General features: G+C 42.0%; 1 protein-coding gene and 1 long non-coding RNA gene across 2 annotated transcripts in view; both read left to right on the top strand.

The window, feature by feature from the left end:
• Positions 1 to 14,865, top strand: part of LOC121547831 (adhesion G-protein coupled receptor G7-like) — a 49,164-nt gene extending 34,299 nt beyond the window's left edge. Inside the window, exon 14 of the mRNA XM_045219704.1 lies at positions 14,640 to 14,865. Within this exon, the coding sequence (XP_045075639.1) occupies positions 14,640 to 14,852 (213 nt within the window). The 3' untranslated portion in view covers positions 14,853 to 14,865. The remainder of the gene's footprint in view (positions 1 to 14,639) is intronic.
• LOC123488978 lies at positions 5,565 to 7,040 on the top strand. Its single transcript, XR_006660363.1, has 5 exons — positions 5,565 to 5,586; positions 6,083 to 6,226; positions 6,345 to 6,430; positions 6,538 to 6,671; positions 6,939 to 7,040. It is a non-coding gene; the product is annotated as an uncharacterized LOC123488978 (long non-coding RNA).
• Positions 14,866 to 15,443: the final 578 nt, after the last annotated feature.

Below are 15,443 nucleotides of genomic sequence, written 5' to 3'. Positions count from 1 at the left end.
AAACTCAACTGAGGAGTAATAATTAACAACCCAATCCTTACATGAGATTTAGGCGGCCCAGCACCATGTCGCTCTTCTCACAGACTTATTGCTACTCCAGCGGGGAGCATGTGGACTCAGTTTGCACTACAAATGGAGACTTTTAAGTTGAAAACGTGCAGGATACCTATTTCTGGTTTCCCTGACTTCCGTTTTGGTTTACTGTGTTATGCTTGTTCGCGTATCATCGTCACATGTCGTTACGTTTTTTGTTGGTGAGATGAAACTGCCAAAACTTTTGTTCAAGCCTAAAATGTTAGTCCCTAATTGTAACATGGTGTTTGTATGTTCACAGATGAAATGTCACGTTTACGTTTCAGGCATGGATTTCTTACGATCCTAACGATACTTAAGTTAAACCTTTTGGCAGCTATCTGGATCCATACTGCCGCACCAAAAAAAAGTATCAAGGGAAGCCAGCTTGGATATTGGCGTCACTCCTATCAAATCCCATTGAGCGCAAACGTCATTGTCAGAAACTTGAACTGTTGCATCTCGTTGTGTTGTTGTCCTCCAGTGGCTAGTTAGCTAAAATTGGCACTTTCCTAAATTAGCCATGGATGGAGATAAAGATTAGGACTAGTGGTTTTACTTATTCTCGGTAATGACCAATCATTTATAATGGCGATTCTGATCCAACCATTAATTCATACATTGTTGTGCCCCCTGGCCTGAGAGGATGGAAGTTCAATATGTAGCTAACTAATATGTAGAAGGCTAATGTTAACTAGCTAACGTTGCCCATGAATGGAGTTAGGCTAGCGAGCAAGCATTTTAGCCAGATAGCCTAGGACAACAAAAAAAAAAAAGCGTGTACTGTATGACAGTGATAGAACGTTTCCTCAACATGAAAGAGAGGAGGGATGGAATTGGCGTTTCTCTAAAAGTAGGGTGAGTCAACATGTTTTCTACTTGCACAAACGCACACAGAAATCAGAACAATGGACAGCCACATCATATTTAGCGTACGTTGATTGGACTAAATTGTTTTTGGTATCTTTTAGTTGTCACTGTATTAGACTAAACGGAGGTGATTTGATGATGTTCAAATGTTGAAGTTGAAATGGTGCTGAAATAGTGGAGGCAGCTCATGTTTTCTTTCTGCGACTTGCGGTAACTCTCTGTGGTTCTAATGCAATAGTTGTTTAGTGGTCCGAAAATGTCGGAAACATTAACTTGCTTCACCATGTTGTAGGTCATGTAACTGTCTGTTACTGTACACGCAATATGCTTTGTGGACTGCACTGGACAGAGCTATCCGGTTTTGTGATAAAACAAAGTTGTGGTTGAATTTATTCTGCCACTGTGTCTTATTGTCTCGGCCTAACAGGTTATAAAGCAAACAACGCAATTATCACAACACATAGGTTGTAATATGGCTTTGGCTTCCACAGTGATTTTACCCACGCACAGCTACTGATGAGTAAGCATTTCACTGTTAGTCTACACCTGTTGTTTACGAAGCATGTGACAAATAAAATGTGATTTGATTTTGACGCAGCCACCTCTGTCTCTACCTTCAACTGCCATGTGGTGGCGCCAATACTCTTCATCTAAAGGGGGGGTTCTTATGGGTAGTCGAACGGTCCATCAAAACTGTTCACCAGTCTTCCTCATTAATGTGCAGATAGGTAGAGATGTTTATGAAAACACTTTTAGCATACTCACTGTCCCTTATGTATGTCTAATTTCAAGAATTAAAGGTTCATTTGTTTCATAAGGTTCATTTAGGGGTACATTCTTAGAGAACTGCTATACATTTTGCACACTATTATAGGGAAAGAAATGTCAGTTCAATAAAAAGTGTTTATTTTTTATAAAAAACAAAGAGTTGAGCCTTCATTAGGGCCATGCACCTTTGTTGGACTGCAAACTTCTATTTTGCATGTCGGTTAGAGTCAGAGTAAGTCATCACATCTCAGTGAGCTGTTGTGTGCGAACCATCCCTCATGTTTAGCATCAGCGGAGGGTTCTCAGGATGTACACTGACTGGTAACAGTGAGTGAAGGACTGACATGGCTCGTCTGCCCTTTTTAATGTGCACATGATCTGGCTCCTCTTAGCTGCCCAGGTGACGGTGAGCCAGCTGAACCTGGTGTCCCACAGCGTGGTGGCTGCTCCCTACCAGTGGGAGTACCCCTACCTGCTCAGTATCATCCCCTCCCTCTTCAGCTTCATGGCCCTGCCCAAAAACAACATCAGCTACCTGTTGATCTCCATGATCTTCTGCATAGCTCCACTCATCTACGGGGGTATGGAATAATAAATATGGTAGAAACTCCCACTAGACCAGTGATGGACAACTTTGATAGGGTTGGGGACCACAACAAATCTGAACTCATCAGGAGGGCCGCAATGGCTCCCACACATGCAGCCAGAGCCGGCCCTAGCCTTTTGGGGGCTTTAAGTGGAATTTTCTACCCACACCCAGTTTGTGAAACTCACTTCCTACCCCAGGACCGAGTTTAGGAAACTTTATTCTAGAGAAGTATACCCTCTAGTGCCCTCAAATCCTAATCCAGACCTCCAAGCCAGTTTCATTGCTTTAAAAAATCTAATTACACATGCTCTAGTGCAAAAAAGTTGGTCTGTTTAACAAAATATGTACTGTACCTTCCCAGCTGAAACTAAGAATGTTTTGCATAGAGAAGGGCAGTGCTATTGGTTGGCTGGTCTCACAGTATCCATCCATGTGTATCCATTTTATTCATCCTGTCATACCTGATCTATTTTCAAAGAATTTGTGTCATTGTCTTTACTGATCCTGTTGACAACATAGGTTGTGTTGGAGCCAATGTACAGTACTTTCCCCTTAATTTCAATAGTAAATCATTAACTGGTATCTGCATGTCACTGCAGTCTCTGTAACAGGTGAAGAGCAGAGCAGCATAAGACCAACAGACGTCCTAATAATGTGCAGTCTTCTTACACTGCATGTCTTTAAATGGCAGAGATGAAGGAGCTATGGATTATGGCTGTCTTTGCTACAGGTAAGACTTGCTCTATATTTGATTTATTCAGGGTGATTTAAGATGTTCAGATGTACACTGAGTGTACAAAACATTAAGAACACCTGCTCTTTCCGTGACATAGACTGGCCAGGTGAATCCAGGTGAAAGCTATTATCCCTTATTGATGTAAATTGTTAAATCCACTTCAATCAATGTAGATGAAGGGGAGGAGACAGTTTAAATAAGGATGTTTAAGCCTTGAGACAGTTGAGACACGGATTGTGTTTGTGTTCCATTCAGAAGGTGAATGGGCAAGACAAAATATTTAAGTGCCTTTTGAACGGTGTATGGTAGTAGGTGCCGGTTTGTGTCAAGAACTGCAACGCTGCTGGGTTTTTTACACTCAGCAGTTTCCCCGTGTGTATCAAGAATGATTCGCCAACCTTCCAGCCAACTTGACACAATTGTGGGAAGCATTGGAGTCAACATGGGCCAGCATCCTTGTGGAATGCTTTCGACACCTTGTAGTGTCCATGCCCTGATGAATTGAGGCTGTTCTGAGGTCAAAGGGGGGTGGGGGTGGGGTGTTCCTAATGTTTGGTATACTCAGTGTATGATGCTGTTGTTAATTTTCTTGTGTGATTGAGAACTGTGTAGGAAAATTGCTTTCACTTACGATGTGCAAAGATGTAGATGCATTTAACTTATCTATTGATTATATCCAATATGTGACCTTAGAGTATTTACAGTTTGGTTTATGGATTTTAAAGTTGAGTTTTTAGTCAGCGATTGACTGATGTTTGGTCCTTTTGCTGCGAAGGATATGTTAGTGTCTACGAAGACATTGTTTCAGACTTTTTTTTATGCAGACACTTGATGGTGAATAGACTACTGTCAGGTCTTAGATACATTTGATAACAGAGTAGCCTTTGCTATCAACTGTTAATTGGCAGTGATAATGACTTCTTTCTCTCATAAAGTACAGTAGAAAACATTTCTACACTGGTGCAGACACAATGAAACTGGAACAGTCTGGATCATATCCTAAGCTTATAGCAACTGACACTATGTACCCTTGTTTATGTGGTTTACAGAGTTATTTAAATTTTTTGGGCAGTCTCTTTGCTACAGGGGGATCTCACCACATCCTCTGCCGTTCCAACCACCATTGACTTAACTACTCCAGCTACTGCTGCCCCTTTAACCCCTGACCCTCCAACTACTGGTTACCGAAATGCTACTGGACTTCCAACTACTGGTTACCCTACCTCTATCCCTATCACCAGTACCAGTCTCCCCACCACCACCTCTACTGCCACAACTGCTCCTTTGGTCTGTATCAATGGTGGTGAGCTGCAGAGTGGAGTCTGTATCTGTCCTGATGATTGGACCGGAGAGACCTGTTCAGAGGGTACATCCACACCCTTACACTATACCTAACCCTGGATCTCACATTCAGACTCCACTCCACAATACCACACTACTATACCTAACCCTGGATCTCACATTCACAGTACACACCACTACACTACTATACCTAACCCTGGATCTCACATTCACAGTACACACCACTACACTACTATACCTAACCCTGGATCTCACATTCACAGTACACACCACTACACTACTATACCTAACCCTGGATCTCACATTCACAGTACACACCACTACACTACTATACCTAACCCTGGATCTCACATTCACAGTACACACCACTTCACTACTCCTAACCCTGGAACTCACGGTCACAGTACACTACTCCTAACCCTGGATCTCACATTCACAGTACACACCACTTCCCTACTCCTAACCCTGGAATTCACGGTCACAGTACACTACTCCTAACCCTGGATCTCACATTCACAGTACACACCACTTCACTACTCCTAACCCTGGAACTCACGTTCACACTACACTACTCCTAACCCTGGATCTCACATTCACAGTACACACCACTACACTACTATACCTAACCCTGGATCTCACATTCACAGTACACACCACTACACTACTATACCTAACCCTGGATGTCACATGCACAGTCCACAACACTATTCCCTGGATCTCACATTCCAGACTAAACAACTACACTACTATACCTAACCCTGGATCTCACATTCACAGCACACACTACTTCACTACTCCTAACCCTGGATGTCACATGCACAGTCCACAACACTATTCCCTGGATCTCACATTCAGAATGTATATTTCATGTTTGCAGTCATACATTTGGTCCATGTTGAAATGCATTTTACTTCGATAGGGAATTTCTGCAATTCCACCATCATTGCTGATTTATCCTTCCCAAGAACAACGGTTGGCTGGTCTGCTTATTCAGAACAATTGTGTGGTGAGGAGACAACCAGTGGTATGTTACTTTTATTCACCTAAAATGACAAAAATGTATTAATCTGTTACAGTTCTAATTAATGTTGCATTAGGTAACACAAAATCTTGAGTATCTTTTTGTCTTGGTTCCTCCAGCCGGATTACCAGAAGCCTCAGCAAGATGTTTGAATGACACTGGCTCTCCGAAGTTTGGTCCTCCTCAGGAGCTGCAGTGTGAATTGACCTCAGTGGCATTCAAGAAAATGTAAGTCAATATTCTTATGATCCTGATTTATGACCAGTCTCGATTTTGCGTTCTTCTTTCTTTGGGTCAGTTACAGTTATCATTATGAGGAGTCGATCTTACAGTTTGAAGATCAGTATCAACTGGCTTTTACCTTCAGCTCATGTATTCTGTTCCTTTATTCTGCTTAACAGTTGATGAGGAACATTCTTTTTTTATTTATTGTGTTTTAGATTACATTTTATTTTTACATTTAGTCATTTAGCAGGCGCTCTTATCCAGAGCGACTTACAGTAGTGAGTGCATACATTTTCATACTTTTGCCGTGTGGGAATTGAACCCACAACCTTGGCGTTGCAAGTGCCATTCTCTACCAACTGAGCCACATAGTTAGTATTGGCAATTTTAATATCCCAATGTACTCACAGGTCAGCATGTTGCTACCACTTATACAATGTTCTGTTGAAAAACAATACAGAAATAAAATAAATAAAAATCATTCTCTCTCCCTATTCAGATCTCCAGCAGTTCAGGTGATTTAGCACAGCTAGCCTTCATTACTCAGATCCTGACCTCCCAACCAGAGCTGCTATCAGCTGACAACATCACCACAGCAGCTCAGATAGCTAACACTCTGCTTCAGTCTGTAAATATCACAGAGGTATAACATGTTTTGGAATCAAGTTGTGACTATGACATGTTCTGGAGAGAAACGTGAGGTTGTTATTACAGTGATTTGAACACTTGAGGGTCATTCCCTGGTTTTGATCATGTTGCAGGACATCGCAGTGGCAGCTGTAACTACCATCAGTCAGCTACTGAATGCCAGTGGGGAGACTACACAGGAGAGTGATGCTGTCCAGAGGTGTGTGTGTGTGTGTGTCTCTGCTCATGTTTGAGTTTATGTGTGTGTGTCTGTGCGTGTCTGCATGGGTGCATGTAAACTAATGTGTTTCTGTGTTTCTCTCCCAGACTCACAGAGACCCTGGAGAAGTTTTCCCTGGACCAGCAGAATAATGTGTCCTTGGTGGTTCAGCCCAACCTGGTAGTCCAGTCTGTCCAAGTACCAAGTGACACAGTAGGGATCCAGTTTAGTGCTCTGACTGGTGGGTGGGACTGCTAGTGAACCTACATACTGGCATTTAAAGTGATAGTTTATATCCGTGTTGACAGACTGGATTTGTTGTACATTTTAGTCATTTTAGCAGACGCTCTTATCCAGGCGACTTCCAGTTAGTGAGTGCATACATTTTTCATAATAGCACCATGCTCTACCAACTGAGCTACAGGAGGCCTGTACTACGGACAAGTGCAGAAGGAACACTATATTGTTCCTCTTTAAATTTATAAATCAAATTAATCTCCTTCTCCAGGAAGTTCTGGTAATTTTGTGGCCGACAGAATTAATCTCAACACCAATACCTCTGAACTGATAGCTGACAAAGGAGGTGCTACCGATGTCCAGATTGTCATAAAATTCCACACCAGGTGAGCCAATGTTGGTATGCAAACAGTATATATACTCAAGCTTCAATTTCCTTGTAGCGCTTTCACCGAGAGCACTTAACTACTCGTTGTGGTCGCCAAAATCAGGTCAGCAATGCCAAATTGAGTCACATGGGATATGGATAAGTGAACTATTGAGAAGTAATGTGTCTTCCACGATAGGTCTACAAGGCAAAGTCAAGCTACTCATGTATAGGAAGTCCTGAGATGAACACCAATCTCTCTCTCTCTCCTCCCCCCCTCTCTTTCTCTCTCCCCCTCTCACTCTCTCTTTCTCCCTCACTCCACTCAGTTTTACGTAATAAAAACACAAACTACTCCATTGGTTTTGTGCTCTACCAAAACGACCGGTTCTTCAGGTCCAGGGCATTCACAGCTTCTTCAGGAACCAGCAGAAGGGTCATCTCTGCTAACCTGGGACAAGTGTCTGGGTTGCATGTTGAGATGCTCTTCAAGCCCACAGTAAGATTTATCTTGGACTCAATAAACACATAGTGGTCCAAATTCTCTGGGAACCGTAGTGGGAAGTTTTCCATTATCTAAGTCACGTGTCAAACTCATTCCACGGAGGGTCGAGTGGCTGTGGGTTTTCGCTCCTCCCTTGTAAGGAACTCCCCCTCATCTGATTGTCTAGGTCTTAAATTGAAAGGAAAAACCAAAAACCAGCAGACACTAGAATGAGTTTGACACCCCTGATCTAAGTTTTCCATTTTACAGTGAGTTTGTTTCTGTTCTCACTTCTCAGGCTGTCCCCAACGCCTCCCTCTATGACTTTGCCTGCGTGTGGTGGAACTACACGTTGAAAGACTGGAGCACCTATGGCTGCTCCAAAGTCAACCACTCAGAAGACGGCCTGCAATGTTTCTGTAATCACACCACTAACTTCGCTGTGCTTATGGTGAGTAGCTAGCTGCCTTCATCTCCCTTTAACTGACCACACTTTGACCTATGGAAGGGGTTCCCAAACTTTTTTTGGCCCACGTCACCATCTGAAAACTCTCATGACCCCAAACATGTGAATTAGTTTTTTTGTAATTAAGAGCCTATGTTTACTTTTTTTATTATGACAGTTAATTGCAAAACATTCTAACAGTATTTCTGATTGTATTCTCAACTCATCATCACATACTTTTAATGTGGGGCTATGACAGTCAATAGCAACGTGGTCTGACATTAATATCTCTAATGAGATGGTGATGATGCATGTCGCGTCGGAGCTTCTCAAAGTCAGGGGGTGTGGTTGACAGTGTGCACCTCATCTCTGCTGTCACTTCCAACCTGGATCGATATTTGGTTTTAATGCAGACGAGTGCACTAAATCCAGCCTCACACAGATATTAGCGGGCAAAGGGTACCATGAGTTTTAATGCTCAGAAGGAGACGGCAGGGTATTCCCTTTGAGTGAGGAACCAAAATGCGTTATCTGCATTATTCGGTCATATGACGGCTCGATAAGCTTTCGATTTCACTTACAGGCATGTCAACTGAGGCAGGATCACAGTCAAACAGATTTCTCTCCAATAAGAAGTCTTTCCTCTGAATCCACTGATTCGGTCACTCACCTGTAGAATGTTTTTGTATTTCCCCACGCATGCTTGCTTTCAGTTCGTTCAGTTTCCCAAATATGTCAGTTACAAAGGGAAGGAGACACATTTTCTTTTCATTACACAGAAAGTCAGGTCTTTTTTTTTTTTTTTTTTACCATTCGTTACCATGGAATCTGTTTTTCTACAGTATAGCCATGCAGCGCATCCTCTGTACAGTTTCATGCTTGAGAATCGTGAGACAGAACAATACGTCCTCGTGAATAGCATCCCCCCGACAGGTAGCGAACAAAATAATATGCATGGGCATCTCGGCCCTCACAACTAACGTCCATTTGGAAAGCAAAAGCTGGGGAGTATTTGAGTGGTTCTGTAGGTTTCATTTGGATTGCTAGCTATAGCATAAATTCTTCATTTTACAGTGTTATCTGACAAAGGTATTGATTAGTGTTTCTGCGCCTCGGTATCCCCCACACCTTGTTTTCACCATATTGATTGTGGCGGTAATATCTCTGAAATAGTGTGTGGTTTCATTCTGTAGTGGGCCTAGCCATTCACCTGGGAATAGGGTGACCACATGTCCCAGATTGTGCGGGACAGTCCCGCATTTTGGCCCTTTGTCCCGCAACTAAACAATCATGTCCCGCATTTTATCAACAAATTCAAACGCCACCAATTGTAGAAAAAACGTTTGATTTGTCCAGTATTTCAGTCAGACATTCCAACCTGTCTCTTGCAGTCACATTGCGCTCATGACAGTTAATTTCCACCTTGTTACTCTCAGATTGTATAAAACATCTAATTGATTGGCTGCAAGTTCAACAATATCTCATAATTAGGCCTCCTAACTACTTACAAAGAGCTAGAAAAGTAGGTAAACAGCCACATTAGACTGAAAGATATAATCATAGCAGTGGGAAGTAGGGTGCTGCAGCACCTCCTGAAAAATCACAATGACAAAATAATAATAATACATATTTTCACTAAAGTAGTGCATTGGGCCTTTACTAGTCCTGTATTAGCAGACCGACATAACCGTTTTTATAGTGCGGGCAAAAAAATAAAACGTGAAGAATTATCATTCACAATTGACAGCGATGATACATTGGCCTATTTCTAAATTAGGTATAGGGTAGGTTACACTGTCCCGCAAAATCATCCTGTTGTCCCGTATTTGTGTATTTTAAATGTGGTCATCTTAAGTGGGAATGATTCAAGTGGAGCTGTCAAGTGCGGCCTTTTCCCACGATCTAAGGGCGCTCTCTGGTTGAATTTTGCTCTCTGGTTGAATTTTATGTTTTAGATTTGAATAATTTTCATTTAGATTTAAGGTTAACCACATTACAATGATTTTGAGATACAAAGACAATATTATAATATTTTATACAAATTACTATTATATATATATATATATTTTTTTAATGATTTTGAAAATTCTCCTGCGATCCCATTTTCATATCAGGCGAACCCACATCAGGTCGCGACCTCTAGTGTGGGAACCGCTGACCTATAGTTTACATCAGCATATCCAGACACATGAGGGAGATGACTTTATACAGTATGACTGTGACAAACTTAGTGTTGAATTTTTCTTTTTCTTTTCTTTCTACAGTCATTCAGGAATGATTTTAAATACGCTGAAGTTCTAAACTGGATCACCACATTGGGATGCTCCATGTCCATCATAGGGTTGAGTTTAACAATAACATTCCAGATCGCAACCAGGTAAGATCCTACAGGGTTCCAGAACCAATTCAACATATACAATAACATTCCAGATGGTGACCCGGTAAGATCCTACAGGGTTCCAGAACCATTTCTAAATATACAATAACATTCCAGATCGCAACCAAGTAAGATCCTACAGGCTTCCAGAACCATTTCTAAATATACAATAACATTCCAGATTGCAACCAGGTAAGATCCCACATGGTTCCAGAACCAATTCTAAATATACAATAACATTCCAGATCGTGACCCGGTAAGATCCTACAGTATTCCAGAACCAATTCAACAAATTGGGTGCATCTCAATAGTGTAAAGAAGCCCTTTGTCTGATCCAACACGACTTGATAGGTGAAACCATTATGAAACCCACTATTAATGAACCAACACATCCATAGCAAGGGATCTAACTTCCCCTAACATAGTGTTGTCTATCACCTATCCCCAGGAAATCACGCAAAACCAACCCAACTGTCCTCTTAGTGAGCCGTCTGCGTGTGTCTCCTGATCTTCACCCTCCTCTTCGTGTTGGGAGTGGACAACCCTCATAAACAGCTGGAGAAACCTGGAAATACAGGAGGACAACATTCTCCCCCCGTCTGACACACACACAGAGCGGGACAGAGGCCCCCTGTACTGCAGTCACAGTCCTGCTGCAGTACTTCCTGTTGGGGACGTTCAACTGGAACACGCTGTACGCCACACATGTCTTCCTGATGATCAGAAACAGCCTGGCCACCAGCCCATCACACTTCACAGCCTGTACCGTGGCCATCGGATGGGGTAGGACAGCTTGGAGAAAAATAAAATATTTTGTTGTTTCAGAAGCTTTGGCTGGCATTAGCCCTGGGCTCCTTGAACCAAAATGAATGCTAGGTTATATTTTATTTAGCCTAAAATAGAACTTCAAAGCAACTTGTATGGTGATGTTATGTCTTTAGAGGATGTATGTGTAGTATATAATCTGTATATGTCTGCATGCTAATCTACCAGGACATAACAACAACATTCTCTGTCTTTTAGGACTGCCTGCGGTTGTGGTGGCCCTCACCTTAGGAATTAGTTATAGAGTGGATGATCCACTGGGTTACAGGCAGGAGGAATTGTGAGTCAATACCGTATTTTACTATACTATACTTTACTATACTGTACTGTATTGTACTATACTGTACTTGAGCGACCCGGCTCAACATACAGTGAGGGGAAAAAGTATTTGATCCCCTGCTGATTTTGTACGTTTGCCCACTGACAAAGAAATGATCAGTCTATAATTTTAATGGTAGGTTTATTTGAACAGTGAGAGACAAAATAACAAAACAAAAATCCAGAAAAACGATGTCAAAAATGTTATAAATTGAAATAAGTATTTGACCCCTTTCAATCAGAAAGATTTCTGGCTCCCAGGTGTCTTTTATACAGGTAACGAGCTGAGATTAGGAGCACACTCTTAGAGGAGTGCTCCTAATTTCAGCTTGTTACCTGTATAAAAGACACCCTGTCCACAGAAGCAATCAATCAATCAGATTCCAAACTCTCCACCATGGCCAAGACCAAAGAGCTCTCCAAGGATGTCAGGGACAAGATTGTAGACCTACACAAGGCTGGAATGGGCTACAAGACCATCGCCAAGCAGCTTGGTGAGAAGGTGACACCAGTTGGTGCGATTATTCGCAAATGGAAGAAACACAAAAGAACTGTCAATCTCCCTCGGCCTGGGGCTCCATGCAAGATCTCACCTCGTGGAGTTGCAATGATAATGAGAACGGTGAGGAATCAGCCCAGAACTACACGGGAGGCAGCTGGGACCATAGTCACCAAGAAAACAATTGGTAACACACTACGCCGTGAAGGACTGAAATCCTGCAGCGCCCGCAAGGTCCCCCTGCTCAAGAAAGCACATATACAGGCCCGTCTGAAGTTTGCCAATGAACATCTGAATGATTCAGAGGAGAACTGGGTGAAAGTGTTGTGGTCAGATGAGACCAAAATCGGAGCTCTTTGGCATCAACACAACTCGCCATGTTTGGAGGAGGAGGAATACTGCCTATGACCCCAAGAACACCATCCCCACCGTCAAACATGGAGGTGGAAACATTATGCTTTGGGGGTGTTTTTCTGCTAAGGGGACAGGACAACTTCACCGCATCAAAGGGACGATGGACGGGGCCATGTACCGTCAAATCTTGGGTGAGAACCTCCTTCCCTCAGCCAGGGCATTGAAAATGGGTCGTGGATGGGTATTCCAGCATGACAATGACCCAAAACACCCGGCCAAGGCAACAAAGGAGTGGCTCAAGAAGAAGCACATTAAGGTCCTGGAGTGGCCTAGCCAGTCTCCAGACCTTAATCCCATAGAAAATCTGTGGAGGGAGCTGAAGGTTCGAGTTGCCAAACGTCAGCCTCGAAACCTTAATGACTTGGAGAAGATCTGCAAAGACGGGTGGGACAAAATCCCTCCTGAGATGTGTGTGCAAACCTGGTGCCAACTACAAGAAACGTCTGACCTCTGATTGCCAAAAAGGGTTTTGCCACCAAGTACTAAGTCATGTTTTGCAGAGGGGTCAAATACTTATTTCCCTCATTAAAATGCAAATCAATTTATAACATTTTTGACATGTGTTTTTCTGGATTTCTTTGTTGTTATTCTGTCTCTCACTGTTCAAGTAAACCTACCATTAAAATCATGTCTTTGTCAGTGGGCAAACATACAAAATCAGCAGGGGATCAAATACTTTTTTCCCTCACTGTATTTCCTGGTTTGTGACCCACTGATACCGCCCCCGGTGAGAGAGGAGTAAGGCAGTCCAAGAGTTAACACACACAGGAACTTTATTCACACACAGGAGAAGATGCACATAGGGATGATTTTTGTAATCACGCATCCCATGCACACATGTCTACCCGCGCTCTGACACTGGAAAAAACACAGTTCAGGCCCGGCTAATACTGATACGCTAGAAAGTGCATGCAGCGGACCCGACTAGCCAGTGCTGGGCTAGCTTGGAGCATCTGACCAATCACAGGGTGCATGGTCAGTGCATGGGCAGAGTGTGGGGTGCATGGGAACAGTCTGATTGGCTGATGCCACGAGCTGGAAGTGATGGATATCGCTCACATGAACTGAACTGAACTCTATTGTATTATACTGTACTGTACTACCAATATATATGTGGGGCAATTGCTGTATAAAATGTTATAACTCATACTGTAAAAGGTTTCCCCTGTCAATGTTCGTATTACATCCTTTTTAACGATGGCAAAGAGCAATTTAAAAAGTTGTAAAAAACTAAAAGAATGATCCATTGTTTTGAAAGGTTTCTTGTTTACTTATGCCACCCACCATGTTTACTTTATACCACATTATTCAAATCACTGGTGTCCTGTTTTGTCTGTCAAATAGTCCCACTCTCTAACTCATTCATTTGACCTTTCAGTTGCTGGCTTTGCTGCCCTCGATCCAGAGGGGAACTTTGACTTCAAGCTGCCAATGTTTTGGGGGTTCCTGATCCCTGTGGCGTTCATGCTTATCTTCAACATGGTGGTGTTGGTATATTTTGTAGTTACCACATCCAAGACCAACCCACATATAACCAGGTAACATTAATGGGGGCATTTTGGGGGCACAAAGTAGAACGTTGTAGTCATTAAGATCAGTCTTGATTTAAATGCCTACTAATGAGCTTGTTAATTTTGTATTGTCTTTCAATTAAAACTTTTTATAAATAAAATGCATGCTTTTTTAAATTATTAATTCAGTCATTAGTAAGCAAATCATACAATTTGATGAGCACCATTCTCTAACCCACTCAGTCATTGGAAGCATAATGTTCTTATACCACAGCATTACAGCAGTCTATGACAGCAATCTAATAAGCATGTTGGTTATATTTCCCAGTACAAGACACACATCGATGAAGAAGAAGTTCCTCAGTAGCTTTTCTCTGGCTGTAGTGCTCGGTCTCTCCTGGATCCTGGGCTATCTGTTGCTCATTACACAGAACCAGACCATGTACACCATACTCAACATCTCATTCTGTGTACTCACCACCACTCAGGTAGTAAATGTATGCACTCACTACTGTAAGTCGCTCTGGATAAGAGAGTCTGCTAAATGACTAAAATGTTAAATATAAAGACTAGTGTACTATTGTACCACAGAATCCAGACATGATTGAAAACTAGACACCTACTAAACATTAATAAATGATGCTGCTCTTTATAGAAACGCTACCTTTTGTTTGTACGTGTTTATTCCTGAAAATACTTGATTATGTCTTTGTGTTTTGTTTCGCTCCACAGGGCTTGCAGGTTTTCATTCTGTTCACAGCAAGAACAGCAATTGTCAAGAAAAAGATGTCAAGTGCTTTGAAATCTGTCTCTAGCGCTGGGATCCCTCTTCACACCAAGAGGTTCAGTCTATGGCGAGGCGAGCAAAGTGAAAAAGTAGAATCATACACACAGCAGGACACTGATCTGTCATTTCCACCTTGTTCCTCACAGACATCTAACTGATGGGCTGCAAGTTTAACCTCTGTTGTAAATATCTCATATACCGCCACTATTTCCTATAATATACAGAATAATACACACCATTTTGTATCAATGTATTTTTACTGAAATTCCCTCAGAAGTTGTGTTGTCCAAGGATTTTTGGCTATGCACATACTGTATATACATACTGTATGTGTTTTTGAAATATAACTGTTTTGAATAAAACTGTGATTATTCTCTTTGAATCGAATGTTTGTTTCAGTATTTTTTGTGAGAAATTACACTACTTTACACAATATCCCAGAAAATATCTTTAGACAGTGTAGCCTAGGGATGTCAAACTACATAATTTTTCCCTGCGGGCCACGTTCGTTTCTTTACCAAGGCCGCACTTAAAATGTATGAACCTTTTACTGCAGTGGGCTAAATCAGGGTCACACAGAGTGATTCTTGGTTGGTAACAAATCTACCTTCAAACAAAAGTATACACCACACACACATGGTTATGGGCTTAAAAAAGAAGACACCTGTACAATGCCAGATACAGAGTTGAAATCTATGCCATTTTGAGTTTCCATCTAATATTACACTTTATATACATCACAGAAGACT

Source organism: Coregonus clupeaformis, unplaced genomic scaffold (assembly GCF_020615455.1).
Source record: "Coregonus clupeaformis isolate EN_2021a unplaced genomic scaffold, ASM2061545v1 scaf2641, whole genome shotgun sequence".
NCBI lineage: Eukaryota > Metazoa > Chordata > Actinopteri > Salmoniformes > Salmonidae > Coregonus > Coregonus clupeaformis.
The sequence above is the reverse complement of the archived record's forward strand: the minus strand, read 5'-3'. Positions and strand labels throughout refer to the sequence as shown.